A 27,772-nucleotide genomic window follows, 5' to 3' on the forward strand; every position below is an offset into this window, starting at 1 on the left:
ACGTGTTGGTGTCTCTTCTCTTCCCTGCGTTCCCTCAAACGGAGGCAGGAGTGTCCTCCTCCCTCCCGATCCGCCCTCGCACCCCCAGGCCCGTCCCAGTGAACGCTCGTCGCAGGCCCGCACTGTCCTGCCCCGCGCGGCACCTCCGTCCGGCCGTCCCGCAGGACGCTGACAGCCCAGGCGCGCCCGGCCGGCTCCGACGAGCGCGGGACGCCGGCTCCCGGGGGTCGTGAGTGCCAGCCCCACGGTGAGTGTAGAGATTACTCAGATCCAAAAAACAAAATAAAAAGTAGAAAAACGGAGGGCCTTCTGCGCGTCTTCCTCCCCGAAGACCGGCACTGCCGGGAAACGTCAGCCACGGCGAGGGCGCTCCGCCGCCGCCCTGCCCGCCGCCGCCCCCAGCCCGCAGGCCCGCGCCCGCAGCGCCGAGCAGGCACCCGCGCCCGCAGCCTTCTTCCGCTCCGGCGGGGTCCGCAGCGCGCCCTTCCACGGCGCCGTCCTGTCCCGGCCCCCGGCCGCGCGGCCCTGGAAGCCAGCGCGGCCCCTCCGGCCGGATCCGCGCGGCGGGGCGCGGCGGGGCGCCGAAGCCGGTCCTACCCCGACCCTTGCGACTCCGGCCGCCGTGCCTCCAGGCCAGCGCGAGGCCCCGGTCGAGCTGCGCTCCCAGCCGGGAGGCCCTGCACGACTCCGCTCCCCGAAGGCTTCCAGAACTCGGCCTGAACGCGACCCGCGTGCGGGGCTCCGCGAGCGACGTGCGGACGCTGAGCGGCCGGGGCCTCGCGGCGGGGCCTCGCGGGGACCGCTGAGAGGGAGCCCGTTGCGCGCCGGCGACGGCGGGAGGCCGCGGGAGCCGGACCCCGCCGCCCGCCGCCGCGCAGACGCCGCGCTCCAGCGACTCTGGCCGCCGACGGGCCGGCGCGGCGCGCGCGCGTCCTGTCGACGACGGCCGCACGTCGGACGCGTCCCGGGCGACGGCGCGGCGTCACGTCATTCCTGGCGACGGCGGCCGGGTTTTATGACGTAGCACGCCAGCGCCGGGCTCAGGGCCGAGGGCGGTCCCTGCGAGGAGCTCGGGCTTCTGCCGGGCACTCCGGGAACAGCGGCGCGCTGGCTGTGGCTCGGCGCCCGCCCGCGAAGCCTCCCTGCCCTCGCGACCGGGCGCTGTGGGACGGCGCGTGTGGGCCGCCGGGCCGCCGCGCACACGCCCGCGCCCACGTCCTGACGCGCTACGTCGCCGGCGCCGCCGCCGTGGCGTCATGACTTCCGGGCGCCGCGGCCGCCATATTGCTCGCGCGGAAGCGCCTCGGCCGGGTGGGCGTCCCGGAGCGCTTGCGTCGCGGTCGTTGCGGCCGCCGCTATGCCGTCGTCGCCGCTGCGGGTGGCGGTGGTGTGCTCGAGCAACCAGAACCGGAGCATGGAGGCGCACAACATCCTCAGGTAGTGGGGGCGCCCGCCCTGGCCCCGCGCCCCGTCGGACGCCGGCCCGCCGGCCGTCCCTGCGGCCCCGCGTCCTGCCCGGCCCGTGCCGGGCGGCTCCGCGCTCCCTTAGGCCGGACGCCGGGTGGGCCGCGCCGGGCTCGTCGGCCCCGGGGCCGAGCGCAGCGAGGAGCCCCCACGGCTCGGTCGTCCGCGCGCGGTTTCGGGTCCTGAGCCCGGAGGCTCCGGGCGCTCCAAGCTCCGAGCTCCCGGGGAAGCCGCTGGGCTCGCGCGTCGGTGCCGCTGGAGCTGGCGGCCCTTCTGGGGGCGGCCCGCCCGTGAGGGCCGGCCCCGGGTTCGCGTCTGCGAGGCGGTCGCGTCCCACGACGGGGTGCGGACCGCGTGGCCGCTCCCGGGCCCCGCCGGAAAGCCGCAGCCCCGAACCCGGGCACGGCCCGCTGTGCTAACGCCGTGGATGTGTGTCTGCGTTCGAGTCCGGGGCAAGACCGCCCTCCGCGCCCAGAGCCGCCAGCCGCGCGTTTCCGGGCCCCACGGGGCTTCGGCTTTGCGTTTCTGGGGTCCGTGTCCGCGCTGGCGGCGGCGGGTGTGTAGGACAGCGTGTTTCCGCCGCGAGGCCCGCGGGCCGTGACGCTGACCGCTGGCGGGTGGGGCCTGGTGCGGAAAGCCTCTTCCCGGCGCGTCCCCGGCGCCTCCGCGACCACCTTCCTCGGTAACCGGGAGAACTTGGGGTTTTCTGCACGTTCTCTCCTCCTTTCCGCGCCAGGGTGCGGGTCTGCGGCTGAGGAGCGTCCTCTTTGCTCAGCTACCCGCGCTGCCCGCCGTGTCCGCTGTCGTCTTGCGTCCGAATGGGAGGTGTTGGACCTTTGGGTTCCTTGTGAAGGTGGACTCTAAGCAGAAACCTGTACAGTTGCAAACTTGTTTTAAGACAGAAAGTGCTAGCATGAAGTTTACAGGCATTTAAAGTTCATGAATCTAAGGAAAAGAACATAAGGTTGACCCTCCTGGGAAGTCACTCAAGGAAAATGAACTTGAATGTTCTCCGTCAGAGGAGGGTCGGAGACCGCCGCGTGGTGCTGGTTCTGGCCGGCGGTCTCCAGTGGAAGCTCCTACTGTCTGCCTAACAAATGTCGGGTGCACTCCACGAGAGGGAAATTTTTTTGTTTTTTTCTTTTTAAACTACCTGTAGTTTTGTCATGAAACTTGCCCATCTGATACTTCCCCAAGACGATCCCTGCAGGGCGATAGGTCCTTGTGTAGTTCCGAGCGGTGGTAGCCGGCACAGCAGCGGGTCTCCGGAAACGGGGGTGCGAGAGAGCCTCCACCGTCGCCGAGTCAGAAGTCGTAGGTGTGCTTGGACCCGTTTTACTGTGTTTCAAATTTGTTTCAAAAATAGACTCCAAACGTAAGTTTAGGGTAATCTGTATTATTATTGTTATTTTTAAAAGAGTTTATTTATTTGACAGAGATCACAGACAGGCAGAGAGAGAGGCAGAAGCTGGCTCCCCGCTGAGCAGAGAGCCCGGTGTGGGGCTCGATCCCAGGACCCTGAGACCATGACCTGAGCGGAAGGCAGAGGCTTAATGACTGAGCCCCCCAGGCGCCCCAGGGTAATCTATATTATTCACCTCATGAATGTGATGTTGACTTAGACCTGAGTCTTTAATTGCTAAAATACTTATATGTGGGGGATGTTTTCATTTGTTAGAAAATAGTGTTACTGGGCGCCTGGCTGGCTCAGAGGGTTAAGCCTCTGCCTTTGGCTCAGGTCATGATCCCGGAGTCCTGGGATCGAGCCCCGCATCGGGCTCTCTGCTCCGCGGGGAACCTGCTTCCTCCTCTCTCTCTGTCTGCCTCTCTGCCTGCTTGTGATCTCTGTCTGTCAAATAAATAAATAAAATCTTAAAAAAAAGAAAGAAAGAAAGAAAGAAAGAAAATAGTGTTACTTAGAAGAAGATCTCTTTGCAAACAGAATACACTGAAGATGGAGGCCAGCGCAGGTCCTCGCAGGATCGGTGCGGCACCTTCTGGGTGTGTCCTGTGTGCACATACACGGAAGGGAGAGTACAGTGTTTTATTATTTCTCTTCACATAATGTTAGATTTGGGTGGTTATTTTGTTGTGTTGAATTTGAATACATTTATTCATATTGAGAAATGGCAGTGGTTACAAAATTAGGACACAGTAATCCAGAGGAATTCTGTGGAGCAATTAATTTTGTAGCCAACCCCGGGTTAGTAGACATTTTAGCTGCTTTTTATCTTTCATTCTTAAAATGTCAACATCCTTGTGCCATATAAATACATGTGCACAGTTTTCTGATTGTTTCTTTGGATGAATTCCTAAGCGTAGAATAGCTGACTCAAAAAGTAGGCATATTTTGGGGCCCCTGGGTGGCTCAGTGGGTTAAAGCCTCTGCCTTCGGCTCAGGTCATGATCTCAGGGTCCTGGGATCAAGCCCCCCATCGGGCTCTTGGCTCAGCAGGGAGCCTGCTTCCTCCTCTCTCTGCCTGCCTCTCTGCCTACTTGTGATCTCTGTCAAATAAATAAATAAAATCTTTTTTTTAAAAGATTATTTATTTATTTATTTGACAGAAATCACAAGTAAACAGAAGTAGGCAGAGAGGCAGGCAAACAGAGAGGGAGAAGCAGGCGCCCTGCTGAGCAGAGAGCCTGATGTGGGGCTTGATCCCAGGACCCTGAGATCATGACCTGAGCCGAAGGCAGAGTCTTAACCCACTGAGCCACCCAGGCGCCCCATAAATAAATAAAATCTTTAAAAAAAAAAAAAATAGGCATATTTCATGTTTTCCTATATTTTGCCAGACTACCTTCCAGAAAATAATCTATTTATACAACTCCTGTTTTCTCAGTCTGGGCATTATTTTCATTTTTTCATGCTGCTGGGGCAAAAGAGGATCTTGCTCTCCTTTAGTTTTGAAATTGCTATTAAGATAGAACGACTTTCCATGTCTTTCACTTTTCACAATTATTTATGGCTTTAGTTCTTTTTGGATTTTACAGCGTTTAAACGCGTTTCTAAGAACTTGATGTGGTGGTTTTTAAAGGTACCTACAAAGGAACCGCCTGAGACCTTAAGAACGTCAGGGCGCTACAGAAGGTGTTGTGAAACAGGAAATCTGAAATAAATACTGGGAGGAACACAGTTAAGTGAACCCGCACAGGGGCTAGTTTTACTAGTGAGACCCTGTTTTACTTTATGTGTTATTACAGCCCCATTGCAAATCATCTCTGTTTCTGACAAGCCAAATACAAATGGTAACAAATGTTGGTACGTATATCATATATCACGATATATCGTGTATACACACACACATACAGACAGACACACACACAGACACCTCTCTCTCTCTCTCTCTCACGTATATATCAGTGTTCCCTGGGGCGATTATTTTTGATCGTTTGAGACATTTCAGGCACCAGCTGTGGGAGCTCTAGGGTCTGCGGGAGCGTTTTCCGCGGACGCCTCTTTCTGTTCTTTGTATGCTGTAGACCGAGAGTTCCCTTTGGAGCTGATTATTTTTTTGTTCAGAACGCTCTAGATGTTAAGGGGCATGTTGATTCTTAGAAGACCTCTTAGTCTAGCCATTCAAAACAGATGTTGTAAGACAGACTTCTGCATACTGCTGAACTGAGTTCTCGGGTCTGTTTTCAGTCTTAAGGCAGTGTGATTTAGGGAGCAGGAGCAGAGAGACTGCAAACGAAAAGCCAGGTTGAGGGTCAGTCTCTTGAACTCTCTCTGCCAGGTGCTTTCTTTTCTTTTCTTTCTTTCTGTTTTTGAGATTTTATTTATTTGACAGAGAGGAAACACAAGCAGGGGGAGTGGGAGAGGGAGAAGCAGACTCCCCGCTGAGCAGGGAGCCTGATGGGGGGCTCGATCCCAGGACCCTGGGATCATGACCTGAGCCAAAGGCAGACACTTAACAGGTGAGCCGCCCAGGCGCCCCATGCCAGGTGCTTTCTTCCTTTTTTTTTTTTTTCAAAGATTTTATTTATTTGACAGAGAGAGAGAAATCACAAGTAGGCAGAGAGGCAGGCAGAGAGAGAGGAGGAAGCAGGCTCCCTGCAGAGCAGAGAGCCCGATGCGGGGCTCGACCCCAGGACCCTGAGATCATGACCTGAGCTGAAGGCAGAGGCTTTAACCCACTGAGCCCCCCAGGCGCCCCGCCAGGTGCTTTCTTAATGCCATTTGATTTCATCCTTGCAGTCCTTAGATGTCTGTGTTTAACACATGTGAAGAGGCAGTGCCCAGAACAGGAAGCCCTCGCTCATGAGGGACAGTAAGGATTTGGACATAAAGGACTCTGGTTATGATGAGTAACAGCACTGAGACTCCAGATGGATAAAGCATGGGCTGAAGAAGGGTCCAGGGTGAGGGGAGGCAGCAGAACCCGCTAAGGTCCCGTGGTTCCCCAGTTTGGGGTGGGGCTCTCAGATCATCACCAGAGCATGGGGGCTCCCCGCCACACCAGAACTGGGGCAAAATTGAACGTCCTTTCCCAGATGGGACCAAGTCTGGGGCTGCCTGTGGTTGTGTCGCAGGAGCACCCCCATTCATGGTGCGAAACTTCCTCCCTGATCTTGGACCCCTTTCCAGAAATCTCTTGCCTTTACCAGGGGGAGGGGTAGTCAGCTGTGCTCTGCAGCCTCTCTGCCTACCTCTTCTGGTATTTTGGTTCTGGACCCTTGAAAAAAATAAACTGCGGACTGTTTAGGACGGTGGAAGGGTTAGAAATCATGACTTTCAAAGAAAGGCAGGGAATGCAGAAAAAGGTGTCTACAGAGGAAACCATTTGCCTTCCTAGATTTTAAGGGACTGCATTGTTTTCTTTCTTTTAATCTTCAGGAGGCAGAGCTAAAGTGAGGAGGATGGTTGGAGAAAAGGCAGTTTTCGTGTAAACATGGATTCAGAACTGGGTAGAGCCAGTAGGTAATAGCTCCCACAGCTAAAACCTTCTGCATCTCCAGTCTTTTACGGATGAGAATGGGGAGAGCCCGGAGCAGGGAAGGTAGCTCAGCAGTTTCACCCGTGTTAGTGACACCTCCTTGCTTGGGGCCACGGGGGGTTAGAGCAGGAGAGCAGCACACTCGTGGTTGGTTGTTGCTGGACCCTCCGAAGTGCCAGATCTCAAGGGCCTGCTCTGCTGTCACTGGGTGGGTGGGTGCGGGGGACACGGGACAGGCTGGCCGCAACGAGCAGAGCAGGGCGGCCGGCAGAAAGCCAGGGTGGAGGAGGAGCAGCCGGGGAGGGAGGGACGTGTGAGCGGGGGTGCCGGCGGCACTGAACGTGCGCTTGTCACGGCGGGACACCAGGATCTCAGGCCTCGCTGCTCCGCTTTGTTGTTGACCTTGTGGGAGGATAATAAGGTGTGAATCCTGGGAAATGTTTGCTGAGACGTGCTTATAGCGCACATTTAGCGGGCGATGACCTGGGTTTTGCCGGAGCGCTCACGCTTCAGGGGCGCTCATCTTGCGGGCGCCGGGCGGTGCGGCTGCAGGCGAGCAGTCAGCTGGCCCGTAGGCATGAGGTCATCACGGGCTAGACGTCGGGCTGATAGCAGCGGGTGACGTGCCTGTAGGGAAGGTGACCTGGGAGTGGGAGCGCGTCGTGCCCTACCTAGAGTCAGAGTGTGCCTGCTGAAGGTTGGCCGTGGCTCTAGGATTCCAGTCTTGGCCAAAGAAACGCTTGAAATTGATGAACAATCTCGCTGTGGAAAACAAAGGTCGCGTCGCCCGTGCTGTTAATCTGGTGTTTGCTTGCGGTCCTTCTCGGGGTTCGTTTGAACAGCATCATTTTACGGGTAGCCGTGGGGATAGCAGTGGAAACCGTTCTCTTTGCCAAAACTTGACCTTCTCTGTGATAGGTTCTTTATGATGGATCTGTTGGCATCTGTGACGACGTTGAGCCTTTAGGTTGTCGGGAATTTTTTTTTAGCGTCACTGCTTTATGTAAGACCGGTGTCGCACTACATGTTGTCGCACAGCGCAAGATGGGCCGCTCTGCCGGCTGCATCAGCTTCGAAGAAACAGCACTTCTGTTGCTAATTAGCCTCTTTGCCACTTGGGAACGCTCTGTTGAGGGAAGAACAAACGGCACTTCGTTTTTATTTTTGAATGCACTTGACTGCCGTTTCAGAAAGTCACGGAGAGAAGTGACAGCCGAGCCCGGACTCTTTCTCATGGTGGGGGCAGGCCGCCTTCATTCTGAGTCCCACCTGTCCGTTGGCAGCTCCGCAGTCCCCCCCTGGGAAGCCTGGTTAGGCTAGGTGGAGTGTTGGGCTGGGTTATCTTTGGGACGATCTGCTGTTACGGATGTGGATAGACTAAAAGCGGAGACTCCTCCATCTGGACAGCTAATGCAAGCCTCAGACCCTCCTGTGACAAGACGCGTAGAAGAGAGGTGGGCCTGCCAGGTGCCATCACCCCTGCTGTTCCGTGTCGGGCCGCTCCAGCGGGAGGGGGGATGTGAGTCCCTGCACCAGGGGCTCTCCCGTCTGGAGCCTCTCGGGAGCCCTGTGGGTAGCTTTCCGGTGGCCTGTCTCCCCTACCCCGGCCTGAAGCACTGCGGGGCCCTGTCCAGGGTCTCTGCATTGTGGGGTGTGTGCTGTGAAAGGCTCTGAGGTGCTCTGTCCCGTTGCCCACTTCCCCACGAGCGGGCGCTGCTCCTGCCCCGTGGCTTCCTCCGTCGCTGTCTTCTCGCTGTCCTGTGTGCTGGGTGTTTTCCCTGCTTTGTTGTACCCCCGCCTACCGGCCCCTAAATGTCGAAGGAGAGAGCGTTGGATCTGTTTTGTTCATATTGTATCCCAGCACGCAGTAAGCCCCAGGAAACGTCGTTGAATCAAAATGGGATGGCAAGTCTGCCACAGTGACGGTGGTGGTGGTTTTTAGGTTTTGAAGCGTGAGTCCTGTCCTTGGGGGTCTTACTTCTGCGGGTTTCATAGTGCACCCCTCCTTTCCCTCGCCTGCTGGAGAGGCTGTGCCTTGACATACAGGTGTTGGGTGTGTGAATGGCCGAGCGCCCTCAAAGTAAACCCACTCCTGGACACAAGGGAAGTGGTCGGTGGTGTCGGCTTACCAGGGTCCGGGACACTTGTGCCACTTCTGGGCACCTGGCTTTTCCACGTGTGTCCATGAGACGCACAGAAAACTCCAAGGAGACTTGAGGGTTGGCCAGCTTCAAGGAGGGTTATGCTGCCCGTAGTTAGTCTCAGCAGTAATTCCTCTTCACCCCTCAGCGACGTGTGGCTTTCACATTTCAGCAGCCGGTAAGCTGCTGGCGCAGTGGACGCATGGCTGTGGGACACTTTGGGGAGAACGGCTTGGAGCCTGAAACGCAAGCTGCTTGTTCCGGGCAGTTCTCAACAGTGCGGTGCCGTGTTGGCTCACGGCTCTGTGTTCTCCTCGGTGCCTGTGACCGCAGCCGACCCAAGGGGTTATTAGTGGCGACGCCCGGGAGGTCAGGTGACAGTTTGCTGCGGCGCAGGGCCTCACTCACGGGCTTCCCCCAGGCTTGTCAGGAGACGCATTCGGTCCGTCCCTTCCCAGGGACTCCAGGTTACCGGAGTCGGCACAGCTTGGGAGCTGTTTGTTCTTGAGCCTCGTGGCCGATGTGACGATGGAAGAGACTGCGGGGAGGCGCCCGTGGGCCTGGCACCCCTGGGCCCTGAGTTCTGGATTCCTGGCGAGCCCCGGCCTACAGGATGTCGGCGGCCCGACGCGTGGCGCTCCCTGTGTGGTGCGTGCGGTCAAGTCTGTGGGAGAGTCGTAGGAGTCACACCCGAGGGGGTCCTGGGAGCCTGAACCCTGCAAGGCGGTCCGGGCGGCGGTCGGCTACACTCGGAGGAGCTCTTCCCTCACTGCGCGCGTCCGTGGGGCCTCCGACGGCCCGAGAGGGTCTGGGGGGATGCGGTGAGCAGCTGTGGTGCTCTCGGCCACCCTGTAGCGGCGCCGGCAACCCTTTGTCTTCTGTCTCAATCGGTTTCATCCAGTTTTGGTGTAATATGCTGTAGAATTTTTTTAAAGACTCTCTTTCTTAGAGGGCCCTGCGTGCATGTGAGTGGGGGTTGGTGCCGAGGGAGAGAGGATGTCGTGCCAGCTCCCCGCTGAGCGCAGATCCCGACGCAGGCCTGGGTCCCACGGCCCCAAGACATGACCTGAGCCGACACCAAGAGTCAGACGCTCAACCATGCGACCACTCGGATGCCCCGGTGTGCTATAGGATTTTTTTAAAAAGATTTATTTATTTATTTGGCAGAGAGAGGGGCACAAGCAGGGGAAGCGGGAGAGGGAGAAGCAGGTTCCCCATCCCAGGACGCTGGGATCATGACCTGAGCTGAAGGCAGATGCCCAGCGACTGAGCACCCAGGTGCCCTTACAAAAATCCTACAGGATTTTTAAAAATTTGTGAATAAAATGCTGAAAGTTTAGAATTTAAAAACATGTCTGTAGTATCAGCAGTTACTCATTCTGTCCGTTTTCCATTCTGTATTCCTTGGCTTTAGAATTTTGTGTCTTAATCCAACTGTGATTTTGTTCTCTCTTTGTGTGTTTCAGCAAACGGGGATTCAGCGTCCGGTCCTTCGGAACAGGAACACACGTGAAGCTCCCAGGACCAGCACCCGACAAGCCAAATGTTTATGATTTCAAAACTACATATGATCAGATGTACAATGATCTCCTTAGGAAGGACAAAGAACTGTATCCCAGTGGGTCGCCCTTTTAAAAACCCCGCGTGCTTGTCTCTGGCAGGTGTCCTCTGACGTGGGTGTCGCTCTGGCCTCCAGTCTAGGGCTGTCTGTGATGCAGGTACCTAGCGGCTGCCTCGGGGTATGGTGCTGAGTCACACGGCACATGCGGTGTGCAGGGGGACGCGTGGGGCCTGCCGAAGCAGACGTGGAGCCCATGTTGACAAGGTCGAGGGCGGGTTCTGGTGTAACGTCGGCCAGGGCAGCACAGGCGAGGAAGGCAGGAACCACAGAGCGGAGTTGATCTACCCGCTGCAGGGCTGCCCGCTGCTCCCCTCCGCAGGCGGGTGTGCGTGCGCACACGGGAGCACAGCGTGCGCTCGACCCGGGTAGGCAGGCAGCCTCGCTCCTCTCTGCCATGTCTGCTACCAAAGGAAGCATGGTAGAAGCACATAACTTGAGAGAACTTCATTTCAGGAAGAGGCAGAACAGACTGGATCTGCTAGTTAAGACGCATGTGAAAGGAAGGTTTGTTTTATTATTATTGCTCATGTTGAGAGAGAGCACGCACACAGTGAGCGGGGCAGGAGGAGAAGGAGAGGGAATCCCAAGCAGACTCCGCACTGGGTGCCGCGCCCAGTGAGGGGCTCAGTCTCAAAACCCTGAGATCACGACCCAAGCCCAAACCCAAGACTCAGATGCTTAACGGACTGAGCCACCCCAGCACCCCATGAAAGGTGTTTTTCATTATGAACGTGGCGTCAGGCTGTGTAGTGGTTAAGACCATTGTTGCCTGGCCTTTGCCCGGGGCACTTCATGATCACGTGTACTAGAGAACTTCTGGGCCTGCCTTGGTACAATACGGGCTCTCCGGTTCTCGGGATGGAACCCAGACATACACCAGGTGAAAGGAACATAGGCACCAGAGAGAAAAGTCTGTTCTCGTGTTGGTGCTCCTGTAATTTTTAATAAATTACAGATGTTTTCTGTAAATCTGTAGATTACTTAGCACGGAGTGTGGCCCCAAAGGTCACGCTAGCAAAATGTAAAACTGGACCCTGACAGTTGCTCCGTCTGGCTCAGTGCTCGCCGCCCTCGGCTACAGTGAGAAAGCTGTCGGGCGCTGAGGCAGAGTGCCGTCGTGGGCATGTGGGGCTGTCTGGGAGGCGGGAGTGCAGGACTCGTGGTGCAGCTGACCCGAGCTCCTTCTGGGAAGTCCTGGGTGCCCCGCCTTTCTCATAAGCGGCAGAGCCTGCACGGGGGAGAAGACCCTGCGCATCCCCGGTGGGCTGCGTCCTGGTCTCCGTCCTGGTCTCCGTGTCACAGTGTCACAGTGCCTGGTGCGCCTGCTCACGCCCTCGGGCCGGGCGGGCGCAGGCTCTGGCTTACCCCAGGCCCCATCTCAGAAAGGCTGTTCGCTCTGAAATTCTCTTTTGTGTTGAGAGCAGCCCTTGAGCCTCGAGGAGAAGTGAGCACTAGCCGCCTTATCCTAGAGACACCGTGACCCTACCTCCAGGTTTTCTGACTGTGTGTGAACTCTCCACGTGTCGTGAAGCTTCCCTCGAGACCACGTCTGTATTTGAAGGTTTTCCAGCCAACGCCATTCATTTTTAAGCTCTTGTACTCAGAGAAACCAAAACAGAAAATAACGTGCTTGTTCATACTCCCTTAATTCTTACAGATGAGGCCTTCCGACATTGGCGCTGACCATGGTTGCTCCGTTTCCGGGAGTGGGCAGCACTTTACCATGTTTTAGGAAGACGGGAGTGAGAGGGATTGGGAGTAGGAGGGCTGGTGTGCGCGTCTCAGCAGTTCTGAATGAAGGAGCAGGACCAGCTGCTCCGAATTCAGAATCTCCCTGTGGGTTGTCTTCGTGCAGATGCACGGTCTCCCCATAGAGCATCCCGTCCAGGAGGCATCCGCACACGTGTGCCTTTGCTGCATCATGGGAAAGGTGTGGTGGTTGGGGGTCATGGCTGTTTCCACAGTCACCAGCAGTATTTGCCTCCTGAGACCCTGCGCAGGAAGGTCACCTTCACGGACCGCCCCTTTTGAGTGCCCCTCACGAGGCTCTGGAAGAGAGATACCTTTGTCAGCTTATTGACTTCACTTGGGTGGGATTTCTGTCTTCTAGGAAGGGTGCCAAGTACATCCCTAGACCAGTAAAGAAGGGGCATCTGCTCCCGGGGAGGGGGACGGGTTGGTGTGCACACTGGCAGGACCCTGGGTTTGGGGGCACAGGCCTTCCCCGTATGAAGGCAACAGGGAAGGAGGCAGCGGTGTTCAGCTGTGTGTTGAGGGTCCCACACCTGGTTTGGGAGGTGCTCTGAGGACAGGAGGGGACTGCCTGACTACTGATGGGGGTGGGGGAGGGGCTGCTGTTTGGGTCGCTTCCGCATCGGCATCCGATAGAAGAAGTGGAGGGAGCACCAGAAGCCAGGTCTGTCACCGCAGATACTGGGGCTTCTGGGGAAGCGATGGTTTTAGGATGTAAACCATGGATGAGACAGGACATTCAGCAAATTGCACATTTTCAAGGGCGAGCATGACGTCACAGGAGGAAAGTGGTACCTGACTGGCAGAGCCGGGAGGTGAGGTGGAGTGGCTGGGGGCTGGGCTCCCCTATGTGTGCGTGCACGGGGCGCTGGGGGCTCAATGCAGGACCCTGGCGTTGAGCTCTCAGTACGTCTTGGCCCACGGTCCTGTTAGTGCGGAAGCTCCTTATTTCTGAAGCTCTGGCTGTTTGTAGGTGGTTTTCCCTGTGGCTCTCCATCTGTGAGCAGGGTGGCCCCAGGGGGTGGAGGACCAGGCACGGGTCCTCAGTCCCTGCAGGACCTGCCCCTGGGAGCACGCGGATTCCAGGGACGTGAGTTGGGACAGAAACCTCGTTAAACTAACTCTCAACTAGTTAGTGAGGCTGGACTGGGCTGGTTACCAGTTCCCTGTGGGGATTATCTGCCGGTAATACTGGGAATCCCTGTTGGCCTGACCCTCTGCAGACCACCAGAAACGTCCGCTTTTTCGCTAGCGAGGGCCCCAGAAGAGCGCTGTTGGGAGAGAGTGCACGTGGCCGGCGAAGAGCGGCCGGTGGGCGCTGCTGTGCCTCAGGGTTGAGCAGCCATCGCCACGGCAGATTTTAGCACATTTTCAAATCTCATTTAAATTTAATTAGTTAACATAGTGGATCATTAGTCTCAGAGGTGAAATCCAGTGGTTCCTCGGCTGCCGCAACACCCAGGGCTCATTCTATCACGTGCCCCTCTTCGTGCCTGTCCCCCCGCACCCCCTTCCAAAAACCCCCTTCTGTGCCTGGGTGCTCCCCGCGTTTCCTGCATGCAGGGCCCTGGAGTGGGTTCCCCCAGCGTGTTTGAGGCTCACCCGTGTGCTGGCGAGGGCCAGGCTGTCTTACTTTTTAATGTGATTTATTTTAACCTTCCTTTTTTCTTTCTTTGCCTTGGAGTTATTTTGAATACGGAGCAGCCTTAACCGTGCCCTGTGGGCTTGGGCAGAGTGGTGGAGCTGGGTGCAGGCTCCAGCAGACCGGGCTCCCCTTGCTGAGGGAGTGGGGTCTGCAGCTGAACCCTCAGCCCGCCTGGACAGTCTCGCCGAAACGAGACCACAGTTCCTTCGCATCTGAAGGGCCCGTCGGGGACCGCGCTCCCACGATCGCTGGGCCCCATTGGGGGTCTCCACGGGGAGGGCTGCCATGCCTTTGTGAGGTGTTCTGGGGAGCCCGTTTGAAACCTTGCAGTAGATCTTCGCTGTGTGAACTACAAAATCACTAAAAATCATTTGTCTTAAACAGGAACTGTGTAAATAATAGTGGCATTTTTAATACGAGAAGAGACAGTTGCTCCTAAACCCCGATGGGAAACGCAAGTAGAACGGACACTTTCCGGGATCCTGGCTTTGTGCACAGTCGGGAGACACTGGCTTTGAGCCTGTATCCAGCACGTTTTTCTAATTTTTCTCCATCTTGTGTACTCACCTTAGGAGTTTGGCTTTTTTTTTTTTTTTTTTTTTTTTTTAAGATTTTATTTATTTATTTGACAGAGATCACAAGGAGGCAGAGAGAGAGAGGGAGGAAGCAGACTCCCCGCTGAGCAGAGAGCCCGATGCGGGGCTCGATCCCAGCACTCTGGGATCAAGACCTGAGGCGAAGGCAGAGGCTTTAACCCACTGAGCCAGCCAGGCGCCCGTGGGTTCGGTTTTTTCGGCCACACTCTCACTGTCCTCCTCCGGCTGCGCTGTCTTTGAGGCTTCGGGCTGCCGTGTGCACTTGGCCCGGGTGACACAAGGCCTGGTAGCAGAGCCGTCTGATGACCCGGCACCGTCCTGTAAACATCTCTTCTTGTGATTTCCTTAACGCTGTTTTTCTAGCTTACCTGACTCCTGGAACACTGTGTGGTGTAGACAGACTCTCTCAGTGTGAGGCTGGTGTAACCAGTGAGTTTCGGGGCGCCAGTGGGCTGTCTGGTCTAGGTTTTGGAGAGTCAGTCACACTTGGATCTTTGCCTGCGGGGGCACCCCTCTCCCCAGTGTTGTTCAAGGGTCCGTTGTATGTGTACCCAGGTCTTCAGGGTGCTGTTTTTCTTGTGTTGGGGTAAAAGCTGAAAATAAAAATGAATTCTGAGATTGCTGGGTCCCCACAGTCTCCTGACCTCTGTCCTGAGTCCGAGGCCAGTGGACACAAGCTCAGAGTTCTGTCCTCCCCGAGGTCCTGTTGTTCTGCAGTAGGGCCACTGGTCTTTTCCTTTTGTTCAGGTCCGCCTGGGCCCCTGTTTGAAGCTCAGCGGGCCGTCACCCACTGTGCTCGGCGGGGGTGGAAGGAGCTGCCAGGGCCGCTGGTCCCGTCACGGGAACGGTTCCCGAAGCTCGAGCCAGCGCGTTCCTCCCTGCGCCTGGCAGGCTCCCGGAGCTGGAGGGGCTGGGCCCCGCCCCTTGCCTTGCTGTATGGGACCCTCACTGCACGCTGGTTGGCAGCTATGTTTTTAAGTAGTTTTTGAAAACAGTGTTTGTTTAACAGAGTGTGTTCCTAGCTAAACACTGATTTCTAGAGAAACTCTGATCTAGTTTTGCTGATTTTTAAGCTTTCAGGTTTTAGGAAAGCACTTGTGCTTAAAATACAAATCATGACCTTACACTACTCCAGAGAGGCAGAAGAGCCACCATCACGTCTCCTCTAGGGAGAGGCCAGACGTTGGACACAGACGGTTGGCTGGTGGCTGCCAGGGGTCACTTGCGCGTCTGGGCGTAACAGAGCCACGCTGACCTCACCCACGGCTTCCAGAGCTCGCCCAGGGCCGGGAACAGACGTGGTGTTCCCAGCCCACGGCAGGTGAGATGCTGACGCCAGGTGTGTTGGGAGAGGGTTACGTCACGTGGGTCACACCTGTGGTTTCCCCTGGCCGAGTAACCCCACGGACGGCGGGAGGAGGACTCTAGACCGGAAGGTCTCCTCGCCCCCAGGCCTCGCCGCGGGGCAGCAGTTAGGTTGGGGGCCGGGGCTCGGGAGCTGGCGTGGAAATTTCCTCCAGGGGTTCCCAGCGTCTTGTTAGTGCAGCCTCCCTGCTTTGCAGAAACCGCTTTGATTTCCAAAATGAACTAACTTTTAATATAAGGAAGTTCCAGCTCAAAAGCTTTTTGTGTAGTGGTTCTCAGAGTGTGGTCTAGGAGTCCAGCTGTCCCCACAGCCCTTTCAGAAGATCCCGGCCTCAGAGCTGTTTGCCTTTCTCACTCTGCCGAAGTGTGCCAAGGGCTCTGTCAGAGGCTCCCACCCACCGCGTCCCAGTCCTGCCTCTGATGGCTGGTGGGCCGCGACAGCCCAGGGTGGCCCCCGACCCGCCCACTCCCTGCAGCGCTGGGCTTGGCCTCTCCAGCTGTCTTCCGGCGCCTCTCAGCACAGGGAGGAAGGGGGACGGGCAGAGCTGCGGGGTCCCGCTGGTCACTGTGAGGCCTGTGGAGACCAGATGTGCGCGGTGTGGGGAGGCCACTGGGCGCACTCGAGCCTCACCGTTGGCTGACGTAAGAGCAGCCGTAAGAAACCTCTTGTCTCCCCTGAGAACGCGCCTGAGGGGTGTCTCCTGGATCCGTACAGGTGAGGAGTGGCCCGGTCTTCCTGCGTGGCCCCTTTACTTGGCGTGCTTCTCCGTGATTCACACGTGGGGTCTCCTTGGGTCTTTCTCCCCTGAATCTAAACTTGGAGTTGGTGCGGCCTGTGGCACGGAGTAGGCCCCGGATGGTGGAAATCAGGTGAGCTGTCAGGACCTCTGAGGGGTGGGTCGAGGGGCGGGTGGGAGTGCGTCCTCTTCCCAGGCCCTGACCCAGGAGGACGTGCGGGAGGCGAAGACCGGGTTGAGCAGGAGGGCTCCGGGGAGGCGCCAGGCTGAGCAGGAGGTGTGGGCCTGAGTCCCGGCGGCCCTTACGACAGGCACAGCTCGCCCACCAGCCTGGGGGGCGGAGTGCGACTGAGGGCACCCCAAATGGAGACGCTTTTCCAGGTGTGTCCACCTTGGAACAGACTCCTGCGTTTGGGGGTGTGGGCACGACATCAGGGCGGCGTCCTGCCCATGCTGTGTCGTCAGCAGATGCCCTCGGCCCTCTGTCCAGGAGGGGCTCCCAGTGGGTGTGTGACCCCTGAAACAAGGAGCGTCAGGGACACATGTCAGGAAAAGTGGGAGAGAACTGTCCTCAGCACCTTCAGGGCGGCCTGGTTCCTGCCCTGGCCCCAGAGCCCATCTGAGCCACTTGCTCTTCCTCGACGGCAGCGGCTCCTGTCCCAGCCTCGCTCGGGGCGCACTGGGCATCGCATTACTCCAAGAGTAAGGTTTTGAGGTCTTTATGATGAAAAGCCGCTGCCAGGCCCTGGTTCACACAGTTCTGGGTGCGTTCCAGTTGGGAGACACTTAGGGACGCCCTTCTCTCCCGTGGCCTCTGCTCCGCTCGGGTTTCTGCTGCCGGTGAACCTCGCCGACCGCTCTGCCTTGGCCATGGCTGTTTTCCCCGCGGCCTGTTCTTGGAGGCCTGTGGCTCTGGCTGCTCCGGCTGGTCCCTGTGAAGAGTGCTGCGGGGGCGGGGGGCGGTTTTACAGTGACCGTTGGCCCCTTGGATGGGCTCCTCACCCTCCCCGTGAGCCAGACAGTTTGTTGTGCAAAATGCGTTGTTGGGACAGCGTGGGAGCCGATCTCGGGGCGGGCGGGCAGCCCGGGCTTCGTCTGGTTACTGTGCCCTGGTCCTGCTTTTGGTTTGCCTCTCTTCTTTTTTTTTTTTTTTTTTTTTTTTAAAGATTTTTATTTATTTATTTGACAGAGAGAGATCACAAGTAGGCAGAGAGGCAGGCAGAAAGAGAGAGAGGAGGAAGCAGGCTCCCTGCCGAGCAGAGAGCCCGATGCGGGACTTGATCCCAGGACCCTGAGATCATGACCTGAGCCGAAGGCAGCGGCTTAACCCACTGAGCCACCCAGGCGCCCAACCTCTCTTCTTTTTTAATGTTCTTTCATGGTAAGACAGCTCTGTTTCTCTAAACCACTTAGGTGATTAGAATTTCCGTGGGGAACGAGGGTCCTTTTTATTTGTTCCCTTGTGCTGTGTTGCCGTCACGCGGGCGTCTGAGGTGTCGCAGACCATTCCCAGCCCGCAGGATGCTGCCTTCTGGTGGCAGACGGTGTCCAGCGCGGCCATCCGGCACGTCCGTCCGACACGTCCGTCCCCTGCTGCTGGGCTCAGCCTTCTTCCCACGGGAGGCTGGGGATGTCGTCCAGTCTTGAACCATTTATGTAGAAAAGACATGGAGTTGGAGACTAAGTCGTAATTTTAAAGCTTTTTCTTTAAAAAGTTTGAAAAATTAAGATCACCTTCACTAAAATTATTCATCTTCAGTGTCAGCTTTTTGTTTTGAGGTTAAAATTTTGATAAAATTAAACATCTGGGGGTGGGTGTGTGTGTCTTTGAAACAAAGACCAAGGGGGTGCCCGGCTGGCTCAGTGGGCAGAGCTTGTGACTCTCGAACTCAGGGTCGAGACTTCGAGCCCCACGTTGGGCATAGAGCTGCTTCAAACACACGCACACACAAGGACTAAAATTAATTCCCCCACTGTAATTTTATTTATCCAGCCAGGTTACTTGAAGTGTTTTTGTGAACGTTCTCTCAAATTTAAATGAATGCAGTGTTTTTCCTGGTTTGGACAAGTGGTCGTCCGCTAGTTGTATTATTTAAGTCTCCTACAACGTACTGGACAGGGCACTGTGCTGACCCTTGTCGCCTGTTCACATCAGGCCGACTTTCAGGGGCCAAGAATGAGACCCTCGCTCTCACTAAAGCTGGGGGAGCCTTAGAGGAGGTCCTGAACTTTGACCTCACTGCCCCCACCTCCTGGTGTCCCCCAGCATGAAGGGTCCTCCAGCCAGTACTTTCAAACCCCGTTCAGAGGTGGGTGTTTCCTTTGAAGAAATGCGGTGGCCTCACCCTCCCGCCACTGCTGATGGTCGGTGCAGGGGTCGGAGGGGGGCGGCCGTGCTGCGCGGGGGCGGGGGGGCAGCCCCTCTCAGAAACGTCTGTTCCAAGCAGCACAGCTCGCCAAGTGCCGGGTCAGGCAGATCAGCGTCTTCCCACGTCCAGCCCACCACCCCGCAACCCCGCCAGAACTGGAACTGACCCCGGCGAGGTTGGGGGGGCGGGTGTCCGCAGCGGCTCTGGGCGATGCTGTGCCCTGGGAGCTGCGGCTGGGGCTGGGGCTGCTGTCCCTGGCGCGCACAGCGTGATTACAAACGCAAATGTTTTCTTCCCGGCACGTTCTCTGCGGGTTCCAGCCCCGTGGAAGCGACTTTGCTGCTACTGTGTGACTCTACGTGGTCGTGGGCACCTCTGCCTCTACGGGCCTGCTCTTGGCCCCTGCTGCCTGCGGGCCGCGCCTCCCAGGCCCGGGTCCCCACTGGGAGCGTTCACACCGCGCGGCGCAGGTGGGGGGCTGGGGGGGCTCTGGGCCCGCACTCTGAATGTGCTAACCCAGGGCCTGTTTTCCCAGCGTTCTTTATTTTCTCACGTAGGTAACACTTGTCCCTAAAAATGGCGCTGTCGGCCTTTCTGGCAGGCTCTCGGGGCCTGTGTCCTCCGGGAGGTGCCGAGTATGCAATACGGCGGTTCCCCAAGTTCACGCGTGCGTCTGCAGGATCCAGTGCGGTCCTCGCTGTTCTGTCGGGGGCCATGGCCGTCTGACTAACAGGAAATGGTCCTGAAAGGTCTGCGTGGAGGCAGGCAGGTGCCTGTCCGGCTTCCTCCGGAGGCCGCTGCCTGTGGCTCTTGGGGTTGTGTTTTAAAAGAGGCCTTCAGTGAAACCCCGGAGCTTTTGTTCTAACAGATTCTCCGTGACACGGGGCTTTGGTGGGGGCGGGGGGGGGAGACACATGGCATCTGGCCCTGCGTGTGGGGCCTGGCCCCACTTTACGGCGTGGCCCCCAGCAGACTGTCCGGCCCCGCTCTGTGGGCTGGGGGTCAGGGAGGGCACCGGCCCATGTGTCTGCTGAATGCGCAGGCTCTCGGGGCTGCCCCATTCACGCCTCGTTCCTGATCTGAAGTGAAGGCAGAAGTGTTGCCACTATATAACCCTGAGATTTGAACTAAATACTTGAATCATTCTTGAGATGGGGTGGGGAGACCCAGTTCCCTGCCGAGGGGGGCTCCTTGGACTCCTGCCCCGCCCCTCACGTGTCGCACACTCCAGAGGGAGGCCCAGGGGGCAGGAGGGGGGTGTAGATCCTTGTGCCCAGCAGAAGGGAAGGCTCCTGACTAGGGGGTTCTAATTTCCTAGGCCGGGGAGTTGTCCTTCATTACGGGTTTGGGAATGGGAAATTGCCCTGGGCTTCCTGAGAGCATGGCCTGCTTACCTGGATGCTGTGTTTTGTCCTTGAGCCTTTGGGGGGCTGTCAGACACTCCAGTCCTCCTGGGGTGCGGCCCTCTTCCTCAGCATCGCGCACCCCACAGCTGTGTCCTGCAGCAGTGGCGGCGGGGACCTGGCCCACAGGGCGGGCGGCTGGCGCTTGGGCATTTCTGAGCTGAACTGCCCTTGGATCTCCCTCCCCGGAGGGCTCTTGGGTCCTGCGTAACAGTTCTTGTCTTGTGTCTGTGCTTCCGGAGGTCAAACTAGATTATAGGGAATTGAGAAGACGAACCGGCCTCTGAGTGCGGCCCACTCTTGGGGAGCCTCAGCCACAGGGATTTGGGTCACATCCAGAGCCAGAAAGTGGAAGGACCTGAATTAGGCATGGCAGCGTTTGGGGACAGTAGGTGTTGGTACCCAGCCTGCGTGTCCTTGGGGCGGTTTGCCCTGCATCTCGGAGGTAGGTGCCATCTGCACGGGACACGTGAGCCGCATCTGGTCCAGCCAGGGCCGCGTGCGGCTGCCAGCAGCGTGTTGACCACGCAGCGGGTGTACAGGGAACCCAGGCCCCACCCCAAGATGAAGCTCTGGGGTCCCCTGGCTGCAGAGCGGGAAGACTTGGGGCCTGTGCCCCTGCCCCGATCTGTGGGCGCTGTGAGGATCTTGGTCCCAAAGCTCCTTTAGTGCCCAGGTACCACCTCACTGGGAGCCTGTCTCCGGCTACGGTTGTTTCTGCTTAGGGACCCTACTTCTGCCCTCAGTGTCCCAAGCCTGTCTCCCCCAGGTTGGTCTTGTGTTCGGCTGGTGACACTTGTGAGGAAATGAGACTTGACCTGTGCTCACCTGTCCTTGGCAAGAGCCACTGTCCGGCCAGCCCGGGCAGAGGCCCCGGGAGGGGGAGGAGTGCGGGGCGGGGGTTCGGCAGCAGATCCCTGCCTCGTGGCTCAGGGGGGATGGGGGGCTCCGGTGGTGAACCCGTGGCCTTGGGAGAGCGAGCCTCTGGTCCCTCGTTTGGGTTTCTGTCGGCGCCTTTCCCTTGCTCGGAAACGGCCCGTCTGTTCTTGTCCCCTGTTGCCGCCAGCTCAGGCCTCTGCCTCCCCTGCATCTTCCTTCGCGGGAACGTCTCCGCTTTGAGCCCGGGCTCTGCCGGCGCCAGGCTCCCCGGGCACAGGCCCTGCGCTGCCGGCCCCTGCTCCCTCCGTCCCTCCTCCGAGGACGGCGTGTGGGGCTTCCCCTGGCTGGGAAGAGGCTGCCTTGCGCTAAGGGCCTCTCTCTGGGGCCCCAGCGTCCGTGTCCACCAGATGCGACCTGGCTTTAAAGATGAAAACGTCTGGCTAAGCCTCTGTGTCTTGGGCTGAGGAGAATATCAGGGTTGAAGTTAAACCTGGTGTTGGCACAGTTGCCCTGAATCCGAACTAGAGCCGCGTGCCTCGGCTGTCAGGGTTAGAGCAGCTCTGCGGGAGGACAGATGTGCAGGGTCCCGAAGGGCGGCTTTTGGAAGCACCCGCTAGCCTGGCCTCTGGGCCCATCCGTCTCCGCTGCTCGGGACTTGGGTTTCCAGCTTTGCGGAGAATACAGGTCGCCTGTGGCTACTGGGTGTCCTGCCTCGTTCCCGCTTCTCTCAAGATGCCCGCATGTCTGCCCGGGGTGTCTTCGGGCCCACACGCTGGCACTTAGGTGACCGTCCTTAAGGAGCGTGCACTCACTGGTGGTCTGAGTTGAGACCCTGGAGTGTTTCAGGATGGTCTCTCCACGCCTCCTCGGTGTGACACAGCACCAGGTCCCTGCCGGGGCCCTCCCACCCTCCAAGCGCCCCTGATCTGTGCCGGCCTCGCTGCTGGGCAGGGGGTCAGGCGGACGGGCTCACAGGCCGCCTTCACCGGTTACAGCGGAGAGCCGTGAAGACGCGCCTTCTGAAGGCCAGGGGCTGGGAGAGGACGACGCGAGCCCGAGCCTTGGGCCACGGAGCTCAGCATGGCGGGGGCGGGTGGCCTCACCCTGAGGCGTGCAGGAGTCAGAGTGCGGGACTGTGGCGTCGTCCCCATCCCCTCGACCTTCTGGAAGTATCTCGGGGTTCATGTGGAGGCTGAAGCTTCACTAGGAGCGCCCCCCAATCATTCCCAGGGCACTTTCAGTCGGTGCTGGGGAGAGGGAGTGCCTGCCTGCATGCCACGTCTCTGCCCCCAACCATGTAGGAACCCAGTTTTCCAGGCCAGTCAAGGGAGCCCCTTTCTCGGGAGGCTGTGGCCTGCCACTGAGTCTCGGGCCTGCTGCTCTGCTTCTGGGAGTCGGCGGGCCATTCGCCAAACATGGGCAGCCAGGCCAGGGGCTGGTCCGGGCCTGTGTGTGGTGGGGCGTCTCACTGCCCTCCGGGGACCTTCACATCCTGTCCCGGTCCTCGCGTGGTTCCTGGGGGCGCTCCGGGGCCCTGTGGGAGCAGCTGGTGGGTTTGTGGGTTCATGGTCAAGGGCTCCTGGCTTGTGCACTTCCTGCCCAGCCCGCCCCGGGCCTCCCCTCACTGCTGTTGGCCAGGATGTGGCCCAGAAGGGCCGCTGCCACTGCTTTCCTCATCCACTGCGGGGGTGGGATGCGATCCCTGAACCAGACCTCTTTCCTTTCAGGACGCGAACCCCAGTTTCGTTGGTTTCTCTTCCATATAAATCACGGAGGCTTAAGTAAGGGAGGGGCGGTTTTGCGAGCCCCTGGGGTGCTGCTGTGGGGTGCCTAGTGGCCGGCCGTCCCTTCTGGCCTCACCAGGAGCCGCGCCGCGCCCCTGGGGACGCTGGTGCTCGTGGTCTTCCTTCGGCCGGCAGGGGCGCGCTGTCCCGCCTGCCCCGGCCGCCTCTGTCCCCTCTGCGGCCACACAGGGCCTGCCCTACGCCATCTCTTGACGCTGGACTCTGACGCGGCGCGCAGGAAGGGCCGAGCGCTCCACTCTCCACAGCCTGTGCGTGGCTCACAGCCGCCCCGGGTGCAGCTGTGGGGGGGCGGGCTGGGCCCCGGGGATGCACGGTGGATGGGACACAAAAGCACCTCCTGGCTGCCAGTGACACGCTCTTCAGCTTAGAACTCTTGCACGGACTGCTGGGTACGTTCTGGAAGCGCTCTCCGCTCTCTGGACAGGCAGGAAATGTATTCTGAGTGATGGGAGGTTGAGTAAGTTGTCATAATCGAACATCTGGGGAAACCATCAAACGTGTCACTCAGAAGTTCTCAGCGTACATCTCTTAAATAGAATTAACGAGATGCTTATCCCTAGTTGTCAGGAACTCCCTTTAGGGCCTTTGTCCCTGTCTCTTGAGGGTGGTGAACCCTACCCCGGGACCCTGAATATAGACCTGGTCACTGGGCTTGCAAGGGATGGGCCGCACACCTGCTGCACGGCCCGTGTGTGTCCCCTCAGCTCTGAGGGACTCCGGCCGCTGGAGGCTCTGGGCCGCTCACTATTTCCAGTTAACCTGGGGCTTCTCCCCCCTTTTTGCTGCTGAAGTTGCCTTTCTTGGTGGTTTCCAGATGTTTCTGGTACTGCTGTAACTGAGCCAGACTTGGGGGGATTGGCTTTGTCTTTGCTGAAGAGCTTGTGCTCTGTGCGTGTCACCAAGTCGCTCCAGGACGAGTCAGAGCCGCAGACTGAGGAAAGGCGAGGAAGCGCGCAGACAGCCGCCCTCTGCCTCCCAGAAGGGGCTGCTGGGAAGGCTGCAGCCTGTCTGCGGGGCTTAAGGCAGGTGCCTCCCCCACCGCCTCGTCTCCTGTGAGACCCAGAGGCCAGCCCACTCCACAGAACGGCCTCAACCTCTCCGTTGCTTCAGTGCACCTGCCGGGGTGGGGGGCAGCTGGGCTGGTGCACGCTGGCGCCGAGCTGGACGGGATGGGGGCTGGCGCGTCCCGCACTTGAGAAGTCTTTCCAAAGTCCCTTGACTCCAGCACTTAGCTACACGCAGAACGGCATCTTACATATGTTGGACAGAAATAAGAGGATCAAGCCGCGGCCGGAAAGGTTCCAGAACTGCAGAGACCTGTTCGATCTGATCCTCACGTGTGAAGAGAGAGTGTACGATCAGGTGGTGGAAGGTAAGGCCGCAGACCGCTTGTGCCCCACGTGCCTGGGCCACTGCTTCGCCCGTCACGGCCTCGGCGGCTGCCCTGAGCAGCACACCCAGCGGCTTCCAGGGCCGGCGAAGGCGGGCAAGGCCCTCATGAGGACGCCCCAGCCTGCCTGGCCCGCCTGAGGATGGAGGTCGGGGTGGGGGAGCGCAGCCCTCTGCCGGTCATGTCCACCCGTGCAAGACCACCTGCGTGTTGTCTGAGCACGCAGTGCAGGTTTTAGGGTCTTGGGACACACGGAGGGCGCATGCGGAGCGAGGGAGCCAGGCTGGGGGTCTGGCCCTCATTAGTGAATGCACTGTTGGGTGCTCCAGCCCGGGGCAGCCTGGCTGCTCGTGGGAAGGCGGCTGGTGCGTTGGGCTTGACGGTCCCCAGGTCTCCTTGAATCACCCCCACCAGGCTTGGAGGCGTTCAGGCCTGGCTGACCACCCCTGGGCCAGGGACAGGTAGAGCAGGTGCCCTGGTCCTGCGGCCTCTGACCCTTGTGCTCTATTCCCGGCAGATCTGAATTCCAGAGAGCAGGAGACCTGCCAGCCGGTGCACGTCATCAACGTGGACATCCAGGACAACCACGAAGAGGCCACCCTGGGGGCGTTCCTCATCTGTGAGCTGTGCCAGTGTGTGAGTGTCCGGCTCTGCTCTGGCCCAGAATCAGGCCCAGGCCTGACCGGGGGTCCCCGGGAGCAGTCTGTGCTGGAGAGACATACCAGGACCACCTCCTCCTGACACACAGGTTTTACCGGGAAAGGGGCTGTCACGCGACTCAGCTCATGTTCATGTCGGGTTATTTTCAGGTGTCCAAAGCCAGGTCAGTGCCGATGTACCTGCCGGTTTGCCCATCGGCCGCGCAGGTTTGACTTAAGAACTTTCTGCTTGTTGCGCAGTTGGTGGGAGCTCAGTGCCTGGCCATGTCCATGCCGAGAGCTCCTGCCAGGACTCCGATCAGGTCCAGCAGAGCCCAGGGCCCCCAGAGCTTCGTGGATGAGGTCCTGTCCTCCTCTTCACCCTCGGGACCTGCCGGTCCTTGGCCTTCCCGGAGTGGCCCTGGGCATCCTCCCTTGGGTGGGAAATCATAGGGGCTTTGTCGCTGCTATGTGGCTGTGCCCAGAGCAAAACATTTTCTTTTCCTTTTTTTTTTTTTTTTTAAAGATTTATTTATTTATTTGACAGCGAGACAGAGATCACAAGTAGGCAGAGAGGCCGGCAGAGAGGGGGAAGCAGGCTCCCTGCTGAGCAGAGAGCTTGATGTGGGGCTCGATCCCAGGACCCTGAGATCATGACCTGAGCCGAAGGCAGAGGCTTAACCCTCTGAGCCACCCAGGCGCCCACAAAACATTTTCTCTTAAATGTGACGAAAGAACCTACCCAAGGAGAGAGCCGTACGCCTTGCCCTGTGTTCTGCGTGTGAGGTCTGGTTTGAGTCCGCCGGCTCTGACGGAAAAGCAGGGGAAACAAGTGGCTTAGCCAGAAGTTCAGAGACCCGCGGGCCTGGACTGGTTTGCCACGGGAGGGACCCGGGTCCTCCTCGCCTGGTGCTTTCCACACAGCTTCTGTTCCCAAGATCCCTCAGGGCCCCGCATAGCTGCCGAAGCTCCAGCACTTGTGCCCATGTTCTGGCCATTACGCACGAGAAAGGGCTGAAGAGGAGCACATGTCCCAGAAGTTGCACATGTGACTTCTGTTTGGGTCACCCTGACGAGAAACGAGTCCCAGAGGGGCTGCTCGTCACTTCAGACAGGCACTGCTTATAGGCCAAGACTTAGGCCAGCCCTCGCCAGCCCTGAATCAGCCTGGAGCCGGCCACTGGCTGCAGAGCTCCTCGAGGGCCGTGGTTCTCCACCTGGGACACCTGACCACATCCGCACACCTTTGTGGGTCTCACAACTTGGAGGGGACGTGAGGGGCGGCTGGTGCCTGGAGGCTACGGCAGGGCATGCCTTTGAGCAAGTGGCTGCGCCTCTGCCCGGCGGGGGCGGGAGGCCTGTGCGCTCCCGCGGTTTGTGTCCTGGGGGCGTCCGAGGGCAGGCCCGGCAGCCGGTGCCCCGGGCCTCCCTTCCCCGGTGGGCTGCGGCTGCGGCAGGCCCAGGGCAGGGGTGCCTGGGAAGGAGTGCGCGGGGTCGGGTGAGGGGCGGCTCGGCGGGCGCCGGGGGCGGGCGTGGGGCCCGGGCTCAGGGCGGCCCGCCTGCTCTCCCCAGATTCAGCACACGGAGGACATGGAGAACGAGATTGACGAGCTGCTCCAGGAGTTCGAGGAGAAAAGCGGCCGAGCCTTCCTGCACACGGTCTGCTTCTACTGACCGCCGGCCCGCGCCCGCCGCCCTCCCGGAGCCATCTTTCTGCGCTGCCTTTTGTTAATACTTGTCCTTCCTGATACTAGATCTCGCTTTCCGGTGCTCTGCCAGCCGACGGCAGTGGTGCCCACAGACTGTGCACAGGAAACGCAGAGGCGCAAATGCGCGATTCAGAACAATCACGTTTTTTCTTTCCCACGTGTACTTACGGGTGGGATGTTGATTATAAAGGTTTTTTTTTTCTTTACCCAAAACAGTAAACAGCGGTTTCCGGTACGTTCCCCCCGTGCGTTTGTGGCTGTCGTGGTTCCTGCCCTTCCACCCCCCAAACTTGCTGGAATGTACAAATAACCCGAATAAAGCCATGGGCTCTGTCTTGCTGGGAAAGAACTTGCAGTTGTCCAATACATCAACGTTGCTGGCCGTCTTTGCTTTGTCCTGAGTCCCCGCCTGGCCTGCTCCTGCCAGCCTGGCACACGTCCCTCTGGAGGGATCCCTGGGCCTGACCCTGCAGCTCAGACTGCTTCGGAGGTTGGAGGGTGGGGGCACGGGGTATGGGGGCACTGCCTGTGGGGCAGCCAACTTCGCAGCAGGATCCTGCAGTCCTGCTGCCCACGGGGACTACTGGAAGAACGGAGCCCTGCTCCCGTGGCACCTTCTGGGGCTGAGATCAGTTGTCCCCCACGTGGCCTTACTGCCCCACGACCCCTCTTGACCCATGGCTTGTGGGAAACCTCAGGTCCCCGTGGGGAAGTGTTGGGGACTCCCGCATAGGCAATGCTGGCCTGGGGCTGTGGGTGATGGCTTGGCTCAGGGGCTCCTCCCAGGATCCCAGGATCACGGGGCAGCTTGCAGAGAGCCATGGACACTGGCCTGGACTTCCAAGCTGCCCAGTCCCGGTGCCTGGTGCTGACCCCTGAGAGAAGATGGTGCTGAGGCTGGCTTCGCCCCCACTGCGGGGCGTCCTTTGGTCTTTGCTGGGCCATGTGGCCATGGCTTTGGAGTGACCTCCCTGCAGGGCCCGCCGCCAAAGGCAGGTACTTGCTGGAGGAAGCCTGATGCCAACCAACGTGCGGGTGGCCCCGAGGCGCAGGAGGAGGGTCCGGGGAGGAACCCCAGGGCCCTCTCCAGGACTGCAGGGGCTCGTCCGGCGGTGGCCCCCGGGTCCAGGGGCGCTGGGCAGACGACCAGGGCCGGGACGGGCCAGAGCCCGCCCTGCGGCCCCCGGGGAGGGGTCCGGCCGGCGGCGCGGGGCGGGGCGGGCGGGCGGCGCGGCCCCTCCCGGGAGGCGGGCACGGAGGGCGGGCAGGCAGCGGAGGCCGGAGCGGCGCCGAGCGCGCGGAGGGAGGAGGCCGAGGGCGG

The 27,772-nt window shown here is 59.1% G+C and overlaps 1 protein-coding gene across 1 annotated transcript; it reads left to right on the forward strand.

Moving 5' to 3' along the window:
• Window positions 1-1,241: 1,241 nt before the first annotated feature.
• On the forward strand, window positions 1,242-26,800 carry SSU72 (SSU72 homolog, RNA polymerase II CTD phosphatase). The gene is made up of 5 exons (XM_032361694.1): window positions 1,242-1,437; window positions 10,009-10,152; window positions 23,947-24,086; window positions 24,622-24,740; window positions 26,315-26,800. Exons 1-5 carry the CDS (start codon window positions 1,358-1,360, stop codon window positions 26,414-26,416), a joined length of 585 nt encoding a protein of 194 aa, XP_032217585.1. The 5' UTR covers window positions 1,242-1,357; the 3' UTR covers window positions 26,417-26,800.
• The last annotated feature ends 972 nt before the right edge of the window (window positions 26,801-27,772 follow it).

This window comes from Mustela erminea, chromosome 10 (assembly GCF_009829155.1).
Source record: "Mustela erminea isolate mMusErm1 chromosome 10, mMusErm1.Pri, whole genome shotgun sequence".
NCBI lineage: Eukaryota > Metazoa > Chordata > Mammalia > Carnivora > Mustelidae > Mustela > Mustela erminea.

What these genes read in the sequence shown, in the direction of transcription:
- SSU72 (XM_032361694.1), top strand. Translation starts at nt 1,358, where the DNA reads ATGCCGTCGTCGCCGCTGCGGGTGGCGGTGGTGTGCTCGAGCAACCAG. An exon ending in GAGGCGCACAACATCCTCAG is followed by an intron (nt 1,438 to 10,008) that starts GTAGTGGGGGCG and finishes TGTGTGTTTCAG; the next exon opens with CAAACGGGGATTCAGCGTCC. An exon ending in TCTGTGAGCTGTGCCAGTGT is followed by an intron (nt 24,741 to 26,314) that starts GTGAGTGTCCGG and finishes TGCTCTCCCCAG; the next exon opens with ATTCAGCACACGGAGGACAT.